Source organism: Chiloscyllium plagiosum, unplaced genomic scaffold, assembly GCF_037043375.1.
Source record: "Chiloscyllium plagiosum isolate Xiang-an unplaced genomic scaffold, Cpla_swu_hap1 HiC_scaffold_5, whole genome shotgun sequence".
Lineage (NCBI taxonomy): Eukaryota > Metazoa > Chordata > Chondrichthyes > Orectolobiformes > Hemiscylliidae > Chiloscyllium > Chiloscyllium plagiosum.
In genome coordinates this window covers 130,508,396-130,529,027 of record NW_028270143.1, presented here as the reverse complement: position 1 = coordinate 130,529,027, position 20,632 = coordinate 130,508,396, and the positions used below count along the sequence as shown (strand labels likewise).

At 42.3% G+C, this 20,632-nt stretch overlaps 1 protein-coding gene across 1 annotated transcript in view; it reads left to right on the top strand.

Moving 5' to 3' along the window:
* The window catches only part of slc39a4 (solute carrier family 39 member 4), a 68,459-nt gene that overhangs the window by 22,582 nt on the left and 25,245 nt on the right, over window positions 1-20,632 (top strand). Inside the window, exons 4-8 of the mRNA XM_043690938.2 lie at window positions 4,492-4,667; window positions 11,464-11,641; window positions 13,820-13,992; window positions 17,299-17,439; window positions 20,390-20,497. Coding sequence (XP_043546873.2) covers window positions 4,492-4,667; window positions 11,464-11,641; window positions 13,820-13,992; window positions 17,299-17,439; window positions 20,390-20,497 — 776 coding nt within the window. The remainder of the gene's footprint in view (window positions 1-4,491; window positions 4,668-11,463; window positions 11,642-13,819; window positions 13,993-17,298; window positions 17,440-20,389; window positions 20,498-20,632) is intronic.

Genomic DNA, 20,632 nt, shown 5'->3' with positions numbered 1-20,632 from the left:
AGATTTTTTTTTCCCTCAACATCCATCTCCAAATATAAATCAGAAAAAAATCAGGGGTCCCAACATTGATCCCTGAGAACACTATTTCAACTTATCTCCATCTGAGAAATGCCCATCTGTAGCTACCTTCTGTTTTGTATCTTTTACCCAGTATCCAATCTATGCTGCCAAGGACCCAATAACCCCAAATATTTCTAATTTGCTAACCAGCCTGCTATATGGCACCATATCAAATGCTTTTTTGAAAATCCAAACATACAATATCTGCAGCACTACGCTCATCCACTGCCTGTCTCATCTCATTGAGCAGCTCAATTAAATTTGTCAGACATGACCTGCCTTTGGTAAGCCATACTGATTAAGAACAAAGAGGAGTACAGCACAGTAACAGGCCCTTCAGCCCTCCAAGCCTGTGCTGATCATCATACCCTAACTAAACTAAAAAACAAATCTCTTCCCTTATTCAGTCCGCATCCCTCTATTCCCTCCCTATTTCTGTAACCATCCAGTTACCCGTCTCCATTCTGAAAAACACTCTTTCTTCGCTACCCTCTGTCTTCTATGACCAAGCCAGTTTTGTATCCATCTAGCCAACCCACCCCGAATCCCATGTGATTCTAGTTTTTGTACAAATCTCCCATGTGGGACTTTATCCATTGCCTTACTAAAGTCCATATAAACTACATCCACAACTCTTCCCTCATCAATTATCCTTGTCACCTCTTTAGAAAATTCAATCAGGTTGGTAAGACATGACCTTCCCTGCACAAAAACCATACTGACTGTTACTAACTATTCCATTTTCTTCCAAATGTGCATATGTCTTGCCCCTCAGTATCTTCACCAAGAACTTCTCCATCACAGACGTCAGGCTCACCGGCAGATAATTTCCTGGATTAGCCCAGCTTCCTTTCTTAAGGGAACAACATTGGCTAATCTCCAGTCCTCTAGAACCTCACCTGTAGTCAAAGAGGATGTGAAGATATCTGCTAATGCCCCAGCTATTTCTTTTTTTGCCCCTTGCAGTAGCCAGGGATAGGTCCCATTTGACCCTGGGGACTTGTCTACATTAATGCAATTTAGGATCCTGAAAAAGTCCTCCTTCAATATAAAATGTCATTCTCTAGAGTATTCTCACACTCATCCCTGATCTGAACATCAGTCATGTCTTTCTCCTTGGTGAATACTGATACAAAGTATTCATTAAGGATCTGTCCTACTTCCTGTGGCTCCATGTATAACTTCCCTCCTTTGTCCTCCAGTGGGCCTAGTCTTGCTCCCTCTTTCTTCTACTACACACATAAAAAGCCTTGGGATTCTCCTTGACCCTGTTTGCTGAAGACATTTCATGGTCCCTTTTAGCCTTCCTAATTCCACGTTTAAGTTCCTTCCTAATTTCTCTGTACTCCTCAAGAGCTTTGTCAGTTTGTAGTTGCCGAGACCTGTAGAATGCTTCCTTTTTCCTTTGACTAGTATAAAGTTATTTTTCTCTAAGTGTATATTCACCTTGATCCTCTATTATGGCCTCCATCAGTTTGCCTCTTATTGATGACAAGCTGACACGTCTGCAGTTTCCTGGGTTATCCTTTCTCTTGTTCTTAAGCAATGGTCTTACACTAATAATCCTCCAATCCCTCATGATATTCCATCTACCTAGTGTTTACCTTATTTAAGATGTTTATAACCTTCTGCAGAATCTTTGTGCCATCTTTACCACTTGCCTTCCCACCTATTTTTGTCAGGATGAGGAGGAGCTGGTGTTGGACTGGGGTGGACAAAGTTAAAAATCACACAACACCAGGTTAAAGTCCAACAGGGTTATTTGGAAGCACTAGCTTCCGGCGCACTGCTCCTTGATCAGGTAGATAGTGGGGCAGGATCATAAGATTAGATTAGATTACATTACAGTGTGGAAACAGGCCCTTCGGCCCAACAAGTCCACACCGCCCCGCCGAAGCGAAACCCACCCATACCCCTACATTTACTCCTTACCTAACACTACGGGCAATTTAGCATGGCCAATTCACCTGACACGTAATTTATAGCACAAGATCACAGTGTCATGCAACTGATACAATATATTGAACAAGGAGAAAGTGAGGTCTGCAGATGCTGGAGATCAAAGTTGAAACTTTATTGCTGGAACAGCACAGCAGGTCAGGCAGCATCCAGGGAACAGGAGATTCGACGTTTCGGGCACAGGCCCTTCTTCAAAAATATATTGAACAAACCTAGAGATTGCTGTAAAGTTATCTCGAAATGTGACTTGAAAGAGGTTTTGTGTTTTACATTTTAATGAATCGATACCGACAACTCATTCTAAAAGATGAAAGACTTAACAGCAATCTCTAGGTTTGTTCAATATATTGTTTCAGTTGTATGACACTGTAATCTTGTGCTATAAATTCTGTGTCTTATGATCCTGCCCCACTAGTTACCTGACAAAGGAGCAGCGTTCCAAAAGCTAGTGCTTCCAAATAAACCTGTTGGACTGGAACCTGGTGTTGTGTGATTTTTAATGTTTTTTGTGCCATCTGCAAAGTTGGCTATAATGCATTCACTTACATTATCCAAGTTATTAATATATACTGTAAATAATTGCAGCCCCAGCACTGATCCCTGTGGTACCCAACTATTTAAATGTTGCCATTCTGAAAATGCCCACCTTGTCCCAAATCTGTGGTCTTCAATTGCCAATCTTCTATCCATGTTCAAAATCATGGGCTCTTTTCTTGCTAAGTAACCTAATGTGAGATACCTTATCAAACACCTTCCGAAAATCCAAATATATTATATCCATTGCTTCACTTTTATTTATCCTGCTTATTACCTCCTCAAAGAATTCTAGTAAATTTGTCAGGCATGACTGCCCTTTTTGACGTCATGCTGACTGTGATTAATCATATTTCTAAATGCTCTGTTACAACATCTGTTACAATGGTGGGAGAGTGAGCAGAATGCAGAAAAACCTCCGTGTGATTTGGACAAATTAAATAAATAGGCAAATACATGGCAGGTGCAGTAGATTGCGGATAAATGTGAGGTTATTAATTTTGGGAGCAAAATCAAGGAGGCAAATTATTATCGGAAAGGTGACTGATTGCACCTGCTCCTTTCCCAATGAGATCTTGGTATTCTGATACATCAACCACTGAGGGTAAGCATATCGATGTAGCAGTCGATAAACTAGTCAAATAGTATGTTGACCTTCACAGCAAGAGATTTTGAATACACGACCTGTGAAGTCTTGCTGAACTGACTTTGATAAGACCACACCTGCAGTACTGTGTGCATTTTTAATTTCTTTATCTGAGGAAGGATGTTCTGGCTACTGAAGGAGCGCAACAAAGATTTGTCAGTCTGTCTCCTGGGCTGATGGGACTGACGTATGAGGAGAGACTGGGTCGTTTAGGTCAATGGTCATGACAGTTTAGAAGAATGAGGGGGCTCTCATCGAGGCTTATAAAATTCTGACGAGGTTAGACTGGGTAGCTACAGGAAGGATGTTCTTGATAACCAATGAGTGCTCAACCAGGGGTCCCAGTTTGTCAGGTAGGTGTGAAAAGATTGTTTTTCTTTGTAGGAGAGTCTAGGACTAGAGTCATAATCCCTTTACAACAGATAATGCGGAATTTCTTCTCTCAAGTGGTAATGAATCTGTGGAATTCTTTACCATGGAGGGGTGTTGTGGTTGGGTTATTAAGTTTATTCAAGGCTCAGTCAGACAGAGTTTTCATCAGTAAGGGAATCGAGGGGTTATGGGGAAAAGGCAACCAGTAGAGTTGAGGATGATCAGATCAGCCCTGACCTCATTGAATGGCACAGCAGAATTGATGGGCTGAAGGGCCTACTTCTGCTCCTGTGCCTTATGGTCTCGTGCAAGTCCTCGCTGTCCCTCACTTCCCAAGTACACGCCTGAAGCCCTCAAGTAATGGTTGAATTTGCTTGAGAGCAGCCGTGAGAATGTTGTGAGGCTGGTGCTGTGCTAAGGCCGTGTTGTGTGGAAGGATTGGGGAAGAGCATGGTGAAGGTACCTTGTGCAGAAGCAGTGGTTCCATATCTAAAGAAGCTAGATGGCTGGCTCAGGCATTCCTCAATCTGTAATGGGCACTGATGCACATAATGCCAGGTACCTGCTTTGTTTTACCAGTCAGGTTTCTCAATTGAGAGGAGAAAGTTTGCAAGTGTAATATTAATTCAAATGAGTCGTACAATTAATGAGATGTAAATGCATAGAAATGAACATCTCACTACCCTGCACCAAGACTCTGAACTCACTATCTAAAATGAGGAGTTGATTGGGAAAGCTGTTTTTCTTTGAAATATGATTTTTGGACTTTTTTCTTGTTCACCATCATTCCTGTCCTGTCAGACAAAGGATAATTCTGCTTTATGTTCTTCTGATTGTATTTAAAACCGAATTGGACATAGAGGCTTGTGATGATGTGAAAGGCACTATAGGAATGCAGATCATTCTTTCTTTCCTTACAGAACTTGAGGAGGTGATGCTTGAAATTGGTCTGGTTCAGAATGAAAATGAAGCTTCCACGGCTCATGGTCATGAAGAAGACCATGGGGATGAGGACCATGGAGAAGATCACATTCAGCTGAAAGCCACTGGTCTGGAGAGGGAGGAAGCTAACATGACTGCCAATAGGTGGAACACGGTATTACCACACTTCTTTAAGCCATTTCTTTGTGACACTGTTGGGAAACCTTGACTTAGCTGCTTCAAGGTTCATCAGAATTATTCTACATTGCTACACATTGGGCTCAACTGGTTGCCCTTAAATTATACATTGAGTGCATGGAACAGTGGACCAGGAACATTTCAGTTTCAATGTCAAACCTGAGCAGAGGTACAAACTCTAAGCCAGAGCAATAGTTAATGGTGCTACAATTACCCATGTCCCTAGGCTGACTTCAGGTGACTTTACTCAATATATCCACACTTTTTATTGGGGAAGCAATGGCCTAGTGGTATTATCACTGGACTGTTAATCCAGAGACCCAGGAGTGTTTTGGGACCCTAATTCAAATCTCACCATGACAGATGATGACATTTGAATTCATTAACAGAAAAATCTGGAATTAAAAGTCTAATGATGGCCGAGAATCTATTGCCAGTTGTCAGGAAAACTCCATCTGGTTCACTAATGTCCTTAGGGAAAATACCTGCTATCCTTATCTGGTCTGGCCTACATGTGACTCCAGACCCTTTAAAATTTAACATCTTCAATTGGCGTAAGGCAAATTTTAACTGAATGAGACAATAACTTTCAAAAGTTGATTGGAGTAGACTGTTTGCAGGTAAAAGGATGTTTGAGAAGTGTGACAAGTCTGACAAGCTTTCAAAAGAGTTCAGAGTTACTATTATTATGGAGCAGACGAGACCTTAACTTTTCTTCTTTTAAGGGCAAATGTAAAGTGCCATGATCCAGATGCAATGTGACTGGTCAAACTACTCGACATTAAGCAAAACAATTTATTTAAACACTGTAATTAAAATACAACAAAAGAAAGAGGAATTTAGAATAATTTAACTCTATTAGAAAAGTTAACAGAATAAAAGATACAGTAACTATTACTAATTAACTGTTCCAATATAGTAAAATCCCATAAATACACATCTAGACAAGAAGGCAAATTCAGAAATCTGATTTTCTCACATGCAACCCAGCAGCAAAGAGAGAACAAAGAAACAAATCAAGCAAAAGTTCAGAGGATAGCAGCAAGGAGACCTTTCCTGCAGCTTCCAACTTTGTTGTGACTCCAACAGCAACTGCTGCTGAATCTCAAAGCTAAAAATGTTAAAACTAGAAATAACTAAAGATCGTGCCGGTAAACGATGGCCCATTATCTGTAATACTTCCAGACTCCATGTGTTGCAAAAGACATGCACAATATTTCTATCATCATTCCAGTATTTGCTGAATGGACTAATTGAACATCTAACTACTTTTTGAATGGGCATCTACTATGACTACAAAAGCAGTCAGCCCATGAAAGGACCTGCTAGTCGACATGGAACCGAGCCCAAGGTTTATCTAGTCCATCTCATGAAGGTGCAGGAGTTGTCGGTGCTAATCTTTTTGTCTCACCAACACAGCTATATCTGCGTGCAAGCTTGGCCATTGGATATAAGCTCCTGCCAACATCTTCATTTTAGAGACTACTGGATTGCCCTGGTGGAGTTCAGCCAGTATTTGCCACCAATCTTTCCTCAAGATATTCACTCTTGCTCCTATAACAATGTGCCATCCTCTACCGTGGGCTAGTCTCTCTGGGTCCAAAATTTCTAGCTGTGACAGCCTTTTGGTTTACCCTATTAATACCAATTGTTTCAGTTTGACAAGAAAATTCAATTAGCGACTTTTGAGAAGATTTGAAGCCCAGGTTGAGGTTTTGGATGTAGGTTTGATGGCTGAGCTACAAGGCTCATTTCCAGACGTTTCGTTACCCTACTAGGTAACATCTTCAGTGGGCCTCAGGCGAAGCAATGCTGAAAATTCCTGCTTTCTATTTATATGTTTGGGTTTCTTTGGGTTGGTGATAGCATTTCCTGTGATGAGGTCACTTCCTGTTCCTTTCCTCAGGGGGGTGGTAGATGGAGCCTAACTCGATGTGTTTGTTGATAGAGTTCCAGTTGGAATGCCATGCTTCTAGGAATTCTTGTGCCCTGTCTTTGTTTGGCTTGTCCTAAGATGGATGTGTTGTCCCAGTCGAAGTGATATCCTTCCTCATCCGTATGTAAGGATACTAGTGACTTCACCACAGGAAATAACGTCACCACGGGAAATGACATCACCAACCCAAAGAAACCCAAACATATAAATAGAGAGCAGGAAGTTTCAGTATTGCTTCGCCTGAGGCCCACTGAGGATGTTACCTAGTAGGGTAACGAAACGTCTGGAAATGGATCTTCCAGCTCAGCAAGCAAACCTACATCCAAGAAAATTCAATGTCGTGACCGAAACTTCTGTTGGGGGCACCACAGGTGGTATATCTGCCAATGGGAGGTGGCTCAATTCATCTGCATTTGCTACGCACCCATCCAGATGGTGTTCCAATTTATAATTATAAGCACTTAATATTAGACTCTATCATTGAATGCGGTCTGAAACTATGGGCGGTATTGCCTTAGTCTCTTTAAACAGACCAAGTTGCAGCTTGTGATTCTTGATTATCATGACTCTTTTGCCAATGAAATTTTTGCCCATAAAGCTATTGGTTGAATTTTTGACTCCAAGAATGACCACCAGTTCTCCTTTTTCTATTTGGGCCTATTAGAACTCTGTTGCTGTCCTGAATCTGCATATTGACGACAATTACAATGTCTTACTGGACAGGATCCTGAAGAAAATTGTGACTGTCTGACTGAGACTTGACTTTGTTTTGGTTTTTGCTGTGGGCCAACCTAGTGTTACCCTTGGCATGATATCACCTGAGTGAGGCTCTGCAGTTGCCTGCACTCAACTGATACTCTCAAGGGGTTTAGATCAGCGTGGTGCTGGAAAAACACAGCAGGTCAGGAAGCAACCGAGGAGCAGGAAAATCAACGTTTCAGGCAAAAGCCGTCCAGCTCAGGCAGCCTAGCGAGGGTGTCTGCTGCCTCAGAATACCTTGCAATTCCCATGCTCCACTTGCTGCGAAGGATGGGCCTGGCCTCGCTGCTGCAGAATGCTCCAAGTACTGTTCCATATCACCTGTTCCTCATGGAGAAATTTGTGAAGAAAAACTCCTTTTTGACCACAAGTCCATCAGGAAGTGGTAAGCACGTAGTGTCCTTGAGACCCTTCGGGAAAAGGAGAGGGCAGATCCTGTCGAGCGGTTCCCTGAGCAGACTGTCAAAGCCATTTGGCAGAATGCCTCATCGCCAGAATTTTCCAGCAAGCACCAAGACATGGCTTGGCTGGTGGTCAAAAGGGCTCTGCCAGTGAGATCCTTTATGCATGCCCGGACTCTCTGCCCCACCGCACGCTGCCCTCGAAGCGGCTGTGGGGGGACAAGACTGTCACACACCTCCTTCTGGAATGTGCCTATGCAAAGGAAGTCTGGAGAGGAATGCAGGGGGTTTGTCAACATTGGTCCCGAGCAGCTCCATGACACGGGACTCCGTGCTCTACGGCCTGTTCCCCAGGACGCACACCGAGACAAACATCAACTGTGCCTGGAGGATCATCAACTCGGTGAAGGACGCTCTCTGGGCGGTCCGAAACCTGCTGATCTTCCAGCTGAAGGGGTTGACCCCGACTGAGTGTTGCAGACTGGCACATCCCAAGGTCCAGGACTACGTGTTGAGGGACGCGCTGAAGCTTGGGGCAGCTGCTGCCAAGTCACGGTGGGGAAAGACCACCGTGTAAGGTCACTCTGCTGAAGACTAAGGGGGGCCACTCAGTAATTGGGCTCTGCTGTCACCTCAGCTACAGGAAAGAGGTTGTCTGTAAATATGGAGTATGGTGGACATCAAAGACTTAATTCATCATCTATAAGTAAAAAGAGTATCGATCTGAGTGGGTTCATTAACTGTCCATGTACCAATGATTTATTTTCTATGAATAAAATATATTTTAAAATTATAAAAGTTTCCAAGCCAGTTGTAGTGCTTATTTGAAGTCCAGCTGAGCTTTGGCACCAGGTGATTTTGCATAGTCACATCATTAATCCTGCATACTAGATGATCTCAAAGCATCTCATTAAGGGCTAAACCAAATTAACAGTCTTCTGCCAGTCATCTTAACCTAGTCAAAAACCACGCTACAAATTCCCTGGCTCTTGAATTGCCGAGTAAAAGCTTTAGCATCTCAGAACTAAAGGAGAATTGGTGTCATAATATTCCTCAACTCTGCCAATCAATTCTTGAAAGGTTTCCGTATCTGGTGTCTCGGGAAAAGTTAGACTCCTAATGGCAGAAAAAGCTGCAGCTCCACAGGCTGTCAGGAGAATTTCTTGTTATTTCTCATCCCCCCCATCCCCCGACTCTACCAGCCTCCAAACCTACTGCTTAGAAGCAATACTTAAGCAATCTCTGCAGACAGTTTCAAGCTTTACCTGCACAAAGACTTTTAGCAAAATTTCGTGCATCTGCTCTTTAAGTATACAAAGTGCAGCCTCGCAACACTTTAGTGTCTCAGGGTGCATGCATTCTAATTGTTCTAAAGTGAGGCAGACCTCCAATCATGATATGAGTGCAAGGTGGCACAGTGGTTAGCACTACTGCCTCACTGCGCCAGAGATCTGGGTTCAATTCCCGCCTTAGGCAACTGACTGTGTGGAGTTTGCACATTCTCCCCGTGTTTATGTGGGGGTGCTTGGGATTCCTCCCACAGTCCAAAAATGTGCAGGTTAGGTGAATTGGCCATGCTAAGTTGCCCATAGTGTTAGGTGAAGGGGTAAATGTAGTGGGGGGGGGGGTGGGTTGCGGGTTGGTGTGGACTTGTTGGGCCGAAGAGCCTGTTTCCACACGGTAAGTAATCTAAACAAGCTAGGAGATAAACAAAATCCCTATTTCAATCTGTTTGTGGACATTAAAAGAAACGTGATGCCCCTTAAACTTAAGGGGCATTAAAATGATTTACAATGTAAACAGTATCAAACTTTATCAAGATTTGGAGATGCCGGTGTTGGACTGGGGTGTACAAAATTAAAAATCACACAACACCAGGTTATGGTCCAACAGGTTTAATTGGAAGCACTAGCTTTCAAAGCGCTGCCCCTTCATCAAGTGGACAACCACCTGAAAACTAGTGCCTCCAATTAAATCCGTTGGACTATAACCTGGTGTGTGACTTTTAACTTTTATCATGTTATAACATTCTGCTGCCCCCTGCTGGCTGTATACTCATTCATTCATCTCCTACAGATCAATGACTCAGGCCAAACTGAACGAATATACAGCCACCAGGGGGCAGCAGAATGTTATAATGGTTTTTTGTGACTTAAGAACCAGTTCAGAAACAGAGTTTCTAGCAAATTATCACCTTGCTGCCGATGTAAAGAGTTGAGACCATGTACAGTACAGTGAATATACTGAAGCTGCTAGAAAAAGAAATCTGCAAGCCTTGGGAATCGGAAATGCAAAACCAAAACTATATGTCAAATCTGAAAATAGAAGGTCAGGCTAACTTTTCAAAAGTAGCTCAATAGTCTCTATCCAAAATATTAACCCATCTTTTCCTTTATAACTGCTGATAATACTACAGCAGGAAAATCAGTTCAACCAGCATTTCCCTCAGCCTCCGTAAATTGTGGTATACAAATCAAGTCAAGCTGTAATACAGTCCCGAATGAGTGATGATGAGCAGAATCTTTTGCTGTCTATCGTGGTGTACTTGGAGATGAGAAGGACAATTGTTTAGTCAGGATTGCAGCATACCTAAACCCCTTGGCTAGCAGTGGGCCAAAGATGGGAAGGCCTGTGATCAGACCCTCAGCCCACCTACCAAGTGAAACCCATATATGGACAATCAATCAGTCACTTCTCGAAGGCATTATCCTACTGACATTCACCAAGTTGTAGCTAGGCCTTTGAATAATAGCTGTTGGGATTCAACCTGAAGATTTAACAGCCATTCAGAAATGATACCAAGAAACACTTTTTCACGTAAAAGATAATGTAACTACTCCAAAGATTTGTTGATGCTAAAGGCAAATTGAAAATGTTAAAGCTGAGATTTATAGACCAATCACCAATACAGAAGGGTTACAGAAACACATTGGTCAGATGGAGTTATGATATAGATCATCACTGATCTAACTGAGTGACAGAACAAGCTCAAGGGACTGAAACAAGCAGAGAGTGCTGAAGAAATGCAGCAGGTAGGGCATCACCTGTGTGGGGAGAAAATAATCGTAATGGACTTGAAATGTTAAATATGTTTTTTTTAATAGAATTCCTATAGTGTGGAAACAGGCCCTTTAGCCCATCGAGTCCACACCAGCCCTGTGAAGGGTAACCCACTCAGACCCCTACCTTAACCCACACATCCCTGAACACTATGTGCAATTTAGCATGGCCAATTCACCTAACCTGCACATCTCTGGATTGTGGATGCACTGGAGCACCAGGAGGAAACCCACACAGACACTGGGAGAATGTGCAAACTCCACACAGACAGTTTCCCAGGGCTGGAATTGAACCCAGGTCCCTGGTGCCGTGAGGCAGTAGTGCTAATCACTGAGCCACCGTGCCACCCATTTTCTCCCTCCCCAAATGCTGCCAGATCTGCTGTGTTTGTTTCAGATTCCCAAGCATCTTCAGTATTAGCTTTTATTGAAGAGGCTGAATCACCTACTTCTATATTTTTTTAAGGTACTGACCTGTTCTGAATAAAATTCCATCCCTGCTTGTCACTCCCTTGTGCAAACAAGCCTGTAAATTCAATTTAGAATGAGGACTGACACGTTAGAGCTTTGACTAACTGCTATTCTCTTTTTTTTATTGCCCTGGCAATTTGTTTGCAGAAATGCTTCAGCTCCATTGAAATCATGACCATCTATGGCATTCCAATCAATGCCATGATTTCTCGTGGTGACTTTGTCCAGCTGAGTCCTGCGTTGATCCAGCAACTTCTGAGTCAAGCCTGCACCAGAAACCACCACATCGCAGAGGATAATGAATTTCAGCTGACCACTGCAGAAAGTAAGTTCTCTGGCAATGTCATGGATGTTTGTAGCATTTATTCCAAACTCAATACGTGTCTGGATTGTTTGGTCTCAGCTGTGGCTCAGTGGCAGCTCTCTCATATCTGAGTCAGAGACTGGAGATGGCAGCCCCACTCCAGAGACCTGGGTAGGTAATCCAGGCTGACACTCCAGAGCTGTACTGAAGGGGTACATCATTTAGATGAGACATATAACATGACGTTTTCCGAAAAAATGGTTGGAATCATGACAGTAGCCAGAAATGTGTGCCAGTAACGCACACAGTAAACTGACAGGGACTACCCTTTGATTGTATGGGCAGCTGCTCATGTGTAAGCTGCCAGTATGGATGCCATCTTATTCAGGACGATTGTCTACTCCCAAGAACTGCTGACCGAATCACAGGTCTGGCAGCACAACAGCACCAGAGCACACTAGAAATAGTGGCCACTGCAAGGAAGACAGGGACCCTACAACTTACCAAGAAGGCTGAAGAAACTTAAAAAAAGATTAAAAACGAAATTGATGAAGTGGAATCCCTCTGAGCTCATTGCCAGGCCCAGCAGGACTGATTTCCATGTCCATTACACTTCTCAGATGCTCTTCCTACCCCACCATGGGTGGCATGGTGGCACAGTGGTTAGCACTGCTGCCTCACCATGTCAGAGACCTGGGTTCAATTCCTGCCTCAGGTGACTGTCTGACTGTGTGGAGTTTGCACATTCTCCCCGTGTCTGCATGGGGGTGTTCCGGTTTCCTCCCACAATCCAAAAATGTGCAGGTTAGGTGAATTGGCCATGCTAAATTGCCCGTAGTGTTAGGTGAAGGGGTAAATGTAGGGGAATGGGTCTGGGTGGGTTGCGCTTGGGCGGGTCAATGTGGACTTGTTGGGCTGAAGGGCCTGTTTCCATAATGTAAGTAATCTAATCTAATTCATGTCAACCCATGCCCTTTTACATCTCTCAAGACCCTCATATTCTCTCTGTCAAATTATACCCGTCTACCATGACCCTTCCATTCCCTCCATGTCAACCTCTGCCCACCTCAGATTCCCTTTAAAGTTCATATACCAAACTATACCCCTCACCACCCTCATGCCCCTTCATAGCCCTGTGCCAATTTAGTGTCAAGATTTGCTAACCCATGCACATAGCCTACCACAGTTGGCCTTTGCACATACAATGCCAACATACACCATGTACACTCAATAGCTTTTGTGGCGCAGTTTGTCTGAACCAGAAAGCCTGGATGCAAGTCCTACCTGCTCCAGAGGTATGTAATAACATCTCTGAGCAGGTTGTTTAGGAAATAGACAGCCATCAAGACCCATGCTGTGATCAATAAAGGTCTTAAGTGTCTATTAATTAATTCACTGGCTAAAGAAAACACTCTCATTGATAGAACTTTATTTCACTTTGTTTAACTTCCTTTGAGCCCTTACTAAAAAAAAATTTGAATGCGCAGTCCCACTTAAAAGAGTGACTTGGAACAGTTAATCAAATTGTTATTTGCCAGACATCACACTGTGATAGTGAAAGGTTGTGAAATTAGCCATGCAACAGTCACTTATTAATGCTAACACTCAAAATTATGTTTGCTTATATCAGAGTGGAATGGCAAACACTGACTTATTTAAGACAGTGGACAGTTTATTTCAGATATTTAAAGAATTGGAAATGAAAGTGCATGGACAGAATCACAGTTCTCGTGTCAGATATTGTGACAGTACTCTTCACAGCTATCTTGACAGTTCCAATTAGTTTGTGCATTTTTAAAAATGCCATCATGTCTAATTTGGCCCCTTCCAAAGAGCATGTGACCACTATCAAAAATATTCCGAAAACCATTACACCCACCAGGCGTAAAATGCATGAGTCGTGTTTTGGATATCCCTCTCTCAAATATCAAAAAAGCCCAAGGCAGTTGCATTTCAATGTTGTATTTACCTTCATAAAACATCAGATGTGCAAATTCGAGCCCACTCCATTGGGTCCCACCCACTCTTGCACAATAATGAGGGCCAGGTTTGGGAAGGTCCTTCAAGATTTGAGCTTCTGCCTCCATTTTAATAAAGGTAGAAATACTCTCAGTATCTCTGAAAATTCAGGTCTAAATGTTTAATTTTGGTATGTCAGTTACTGCATTGATAAAATGCCTCCTTTTTTTTCCCCCCCAGAATATATATACGGATCAATCGCAACATTAGTTGTGAGCCTTTGTGCTGTGTTGGGGATTGTGATTCTATTTTTTACCTCTTGTACCACGGCATATCAGTATATTATACAATTCTTCATAAGTTTGGCTGTGGGCTCACTAACTGGTGATGCTGTGTTACATCTCATACCTTCGGTAAGCACACTTTTTTTTTTCATAATATTTCTACATTGCAAACAAAAATTGCTTTAATTTAAGTTGTGTAACTTACTTGAGTTGAAAGGAATGGTAAAGAGTTGATGCATGTACGTTACTAAAAATCTTTAAATCCTTTTTTAAATTTTAGGTTACGACAATTTTGGATGACGTTTATACACTCAAATTTAATATTCAAACTCTCTATGTAGCCTCTCACACACAGTATCAGACAGCCCCTTATCTAAGGAATTATATACCAGCATTGACTTAGTTGATCCTGGGGGGATTGAGGAGAAGTTGAGTCATTGGTACTCAGTTTAGAAGAATGAGATGCAAATTTATTGAAACGCACAAGATGTATCGTGTACTTGACAGAGTAGACGCAGAAAGGTTTTGTGCAAGAGTATAAGACCAGTCAGCATCAGGCCAGAGTAAGAGGTCACTCATTTCTCACAAGGATGAGGAGGAATTTCCTTTTGAGGGGAGTGAATCTGTGTGGATTTTATTTTTGAACCACCGAGAGCTGTAGAGACAGTTAAGTTATATTCAAGGCTTGTATACCCATTGAGTTTAGAAGACTGAGAGGAGATCTGATTGAGACATATAAGATTATGAAAGGATTGGACACTCTGGAGGCAGGAAACATGTTTCCGCTGATGGGTGAGTGCCGAACCAGAGGACACAGCTTAAAAATACGGGGTAGACCATTTAGGACAGAGATGAGGAGAAACTTCTTCACCCAGAGAGTGGTGGCTGTGTGGAATGCTCTGCCCCAGAGGGCAGTGGAGGCCCAGTCTCTGGATTCATTTAAGAAAGAGTTGGATAGAGCTCTCAAAGATGTGCAGATTAGGTGTAGGGGAATGGGTCTGGGTGGGTTGCTCTTCGGAGGGTCGATGTGGACTTGTTGGGCCGAAGGGCCCGTTTCCCCACTGTAAGTAATCTCGTACTGGCAACATCCTTGTAAATTTTTTATGCACCCTTTCAAGTTTAACAATATCTTTCCTATAGAAGGGTAACCAGAATTGTGTGCAGTAATCCAAAAACGGCATCACCAATGTCCTGTATGGTCATAATATGACATCCCAACTCCAATACTCAATGCTCTGACCGAACATGCCAAATGCCGCCTTCACCAGCCTGTCTACCTTTGACTCCACTTTCAAGGAACTATGCACCATAACCATAGATCACTTTTTGGCAACACTCCCAGGGCACTACCATTAACTGTATAAGTCCTGTCCTGGTTTGTCTTACCAAAATGTAACACCTTACATTTATCTAAATTGGACTCCATCTGCCACTCCTTGGTTCATTGGCCCATCTGATCAAGGTCCAGTTGTAACCTGAGATAGTCTTCTTTGCTGTCCACCACACCACCAATTTTGGTGTCATCTGCAAACTTACTGGCTTTAGCGCCTATGTTCACATCCAAATCATTTATATAAATGACAAAGAACAGTGGACCCAGCACCGATCCTTGTGGCACACCACAGGTCACAGGCCTCCAGCCTGAAAAGGAACCCTCCACCACCACCCTCTGAACCCTACCATTAAGGCAGTTTTATATCCAATTGGATATAATATTAAAGTACATGGAATTGAGCATAGTGTACTGAGTTATTTGGCATACAGGAATTAAAGAATAGGAATGAATCAGTCTTTTCCCAAGTGGCAGACAAATGATGGGTACTGCAGTGGAGTACTGTCAGAGTTTAAACCCCAGCTATTCACAATATATATTAATGATTTTAGTGTAATTTCTCTGGATGTGCAGATGACATAGTGTTGGGTGGGAGGGTGAGCTGCAAGGAGGACACAGGGATACTTCGGTGTGAGTTGGACAGGTTGAGTGAGTGGCAAATACATGGCAGATGAAATATAATGTAGGTAAGTGAGAAATCATCCACTGGTTGTAACAGGAAGGCAGCTTACTATCTGATGGACTGGGAAAGTGATAGGTGCATTGAAACCTGTGTGTCCTTGTATACCAGTCATTGAAACTAAGCATGCAGTTATAGGTTGTGGAAGAAGGCAAATTGTATGTTAGGTTTCTTAGCAAGAGGATCTGAGTACAGGAGGTGTCTTGCTGCAGTTGTACATGGCTGTGAGGAGACCACATCTAGAATATTGTTAGCAGCTTTGGTATCTTTACCTGAGGAAGAATGTTCTGGGCTGAAAATGTGTTGCTGGAAAAGTGCAGCAGGTCGGGCAGCATCCAAGGAGCAGGAGAATCGACGTTTCGGGCATGAGCCCTTCTTAAGGCAGCTCCACCTTTATTTTTATCTAATCTTACCAACATCCCATTTTACTTATGTTTTCCCGTATAGGTTTATCTAGCTTCCCCTTATCTATTCTAATTTCCTATGGAGGAGGAAGTTCCTCTGAATTCCCTGTTAGATTCACAGAATGCTGCTGATGGTATTAAGTCCACTAGGAATAAGTGCTCTTGGTTCTCTGGTTGATGTATTACATGGAAATATAGAAAACAGAGAGAATGCCATTCAGCTCTTTGAACCTGTTCTGCCTTTCAATAAGATTATGACTGATCATCCATTTCAATAACCTGCTGCCACTTTCACCCAATAACCTTTGATTCCTTTAGCCCTGTGAATTATATCCCACTCCTTCTTGAAAACTTTTAATGTTTTGGCCTCAACTGCTTTCTGTGGCGGAGAATTCCACAAACTCACCACTCTCTGGGTAAAGAATTTTCTCCCCATCTCAGTCCTAAATGGATTACCCAGTATCCTTAGACTTTAGCCCTTGACTTTGGACTCGCTGGTCATTGGGAACATCCTTTAGATGTTTACCCTGTCAGAGCCTGTTTGAGTTTTAGAAGTGTTGATGAGATTCCCACCTCATTCTTCTCATCTCCAATGAGTATAGTGCAAAATAATCCAGTCTTTCTTCAAATGGCAGTCCTACCAACCCATGAACCGGTCTGGTAAATCTTCACTGCACTCTTCCCATACCCAGAACATTCTTCGAGGAGAAAGTGAGGTCTGCAGATGCTGGAGATCTGAGCTGAAAATGTGTTGCTGGAAAAGCGCAGCAGGTCAGGCAGCATCCAAGGAGCAGGAGAATCGACGTTTCGGGCATGAGCCCTTCTTCAGGAAATTAGAATAGAGGAGGGGAAGCTAGATAAGCCTATACGGGAAAACATAAGTAAAATGGGATGTTGGTAAGATTAGATAAAAAAAGGTGGAGCTGGCTTAATTTAAACAGAAACCTGATGTAAGTTTTAGAAACTAATTCCACATAAGAATATCTAAATAATGATCCGTTTTTGTATCTTTGTTTCAGTTTCTTGGTTTACATAATCACCAGGACAATCACGATCACACGTCAGTCTCTCACACCTGGAAGCTACTGGCTGTTATTGGAGGCATCTATGCTTTCTTCCTGTTGGAGAAGATATTCAATATATTAATAAAAGATGAAGATGTGAGTATTTTTTCCTTTTAATAAAGTGTATAAGGAACTGAGTAAATGTCTAATCATTGAACAGCCTTTCTCTTTTACATAGTTCATATAGTCACCAACTACAACTTTTAGTATCTCTTTAAGGAGTGATTATGCACACATCACATTGTAAAACCTATTCAATTTTGCATGCATTGCATTCTCCACTCTCAAACAGTAGTAATTAATTGAAAACTTTATGATGTATATTTTGCCAGAGACCCGGGTTCGATTCCAGCCTTGGGTGACTGTGTGGAATTTGTACATTCTTCCTGTGTCTGCATGAGTTTATTTTGTGTGCTCCGGTTTCCTCTCTCAATCCAAAATTGTGCAGATTAAGTAGATTAGCTGTGCTAAATTGCCCATAGCGTCCAGAGACGTGCAGGGATGTGGATTAGCCATAGCAAATGCAAGGTTATTGGGATGGGGTGAGTTGCTCTTTGGAGGATTAGTACAGACTCGATGGGCCGAACAACCTCTCTCTGCACTGTAGGAATTCGACGTTGCTATGATACTATGATATGAACACCATGATTCATATTGTATATCTCTGAAGGAAGAGAATCACCTCTATCTGCACACATTCTTAATGCTAATCTCTACCAGCTGGATCTAACAGTGGTTCCTATCTTCCTGAGTCTGCTAACACTCCCAATGGCTGTCTCACATAATGTAAACATGCTTGAGGTAGCACGTCAACAGAGAGCCCTGTTTCGGATAGCTTCTGACCAATGACAGGATGGCAGTTCTCAAGTCATAGCAGTGCTATCATGAGAAGTGGCTACTGCCGGTATTGCAGCAAGGTGCATAGGAAGGCCACCTGAACCTGAGCTCGGAGTTATGTCTGTGATTTTCAGTTAGCAGGCCTCAGCAAGGAAGACCGTGCAGTCATGAGGCAAGTTATATTGACCAGTCAGTTAGGGGAAACTGGAAAGGAGATGAACTAGGCCTCTGACCAGTAACCTAGAGACCTGGACATTAAAGAAAATCTCAAACCAAACAACGAGGATATATGATTTGGAGATGCCGGTGTTGGACTGGGGTATACTAAGTTAAAAATCACACATCAGATTATAGTCCAACAAGTTTAATTGGAAGCACTAGCTTTCGGAGCGACGCTCTTTCATCAGGTGGTTGTGGAGGACACAATTGATGAAGGAGCGTCGCTCCGAAAGCTAGTGTGCCTCCAGTTAAACCTGTTGGACTATAACCTGGTGTTGTGTGATTTTTAACAATGATGATATAAAACTGTCAGTGTCAATAAATGTGACCAAAAAGTTATTTAGACTTCGTACAAATTTAAATGTCCACTAATCCTCATTGCACCTGGACCTTGAAAAGACACAAAGAATTTGTGGATGCTGGGAATCTGAAACAAAAGCCAAAATTGCTGGAGAAACACAACAGGTCTGGCAGCATTTGTGAAGAGAAAGCAAAGCTAACATTTCGGGTCCAGTGACCCTTCTTCAGTTCTCCCGCCAAGGAGAACAGGGGCAGCAGATGCACAGGGACACCAGCACCTGCAAACCATTCATCTTGGAAACATATCACCGTTCTTTCAGTGTCACTGGGTCAAAATCCTGGAACTCCTTTCATAACAACATTTGTGGTGTCTACCTACACCATATGGGCTGTGTACCAGTTTTAAGAAGGCAACATCTTCTCAAGGACAAATAGAGATGGTTAATAAATGCTAGCTTAGCCAGTGAGTAAATATTTTTAAAAGTGATGATTCTTCACAATGGAAGACCTGAGGTAATATCCCTAGTTGATGCGTCTCTGGATATATGTCCTTTGGGTTATGTGACTTCTTTCCCATACAGTTCAGATGCAATAAAAATAATCATGAAGAGATAGTTGAATCCTCCTCACTCCTGTTAACGAGCGGTCTAACTGAATGATGGAAAATTGCAAAGTGCTGTCCGACAAAGTTGTTCTTTAAGCAAAGCACACTTTATTCTTACACTGCAATTAAAATACAAACAAATAAAAAAAATTTGCATAACTTTAACTCTACCAAAATATTTAACAAATTACTAAATAATTGACTACGACTCATCAACAGTTTCAATATAGCAGCATCTCTTAAACAGAACTTTTGCAAAGACAAATTCAGCAAAACAGCTTTCCCTCGCTTGCTGTCTCCTCCAGTCCAGGAGAAGGAACACCGACGTGAGGAATCGAGCTGTAGAGAGAGCACTCAATAGTTTGCAGAGAGAGAGAGAGAGAGAGCTGTATGTAGCAGCTTCAATTCGAAAACCCCAACTTCAGCAACTGAAACCAAAACCAAAACCAAAACCCTGTGTCTGTGTGAGCCTGACTCCACCCACACATGCTCCTTTTGTTTACTTAACAAAAAAAAAATCCTAAGGCTATTTACTTTGCTTTGAATGGAGCATTTCCTTGAAACCAGGGTTACAACACTTCCCTTCAAGAGAAGCAGGATAAAACAAAGGCACATATCGTCAAAAATTAAAATGACTAGAAACTATGTAGATTTATATGCAGGACCTGGTTCTGTACAAACAAAAAGAAATTATAGAGGTATTGCACCTTTAACCTAATAAACAATGGCATAGGGGAACAACGTTTCTGAATAGATTCCAATATGGCCACACCACAACCAACGAGAATCAACTTGCCTTTTGCAGTTAAACAAAAGGCTTGAAGATGACTGTTCTCAGTTTTAGTTTCTGTGGCAATGACGATCAATCAGATAATCTTGTGCCTAGCCTGCATGTTGTAAAACCTTGATAGAATGTCATTTTTTTTTTTCCCCAGCCATAACAGGGATTTCTGAATTAATCCTAGAATCTGATGTTATGAAGTTCTGCTTTGTGAGCTCAAACAGTAGGACAGACAATGCACAGTGTCATTGTGTCAAGTTGAATTCCAGATTCTGGTTTTCACGGTGCTCTGTGTTTGGTTATAGGGTGAACAAGATGGCCATCACTGTGATCATGTGCTGGCCCTTCAAGCGTTTAAAGACAGGCAGAAGAACAAACAGGAGAAAAAGAAGACAACATCCCAGGTGGAGCTAGTAAGTGTTGTACTTTGGGGCACCATCACTGAAATTTTAGCTAGTGATTGTGCATCTCCCATAGCTTCCTAACTCACTTGAGATAACTTGCCCTTGTTGATTCAGCCTATAATGACACCCAGATTAGATCGGATC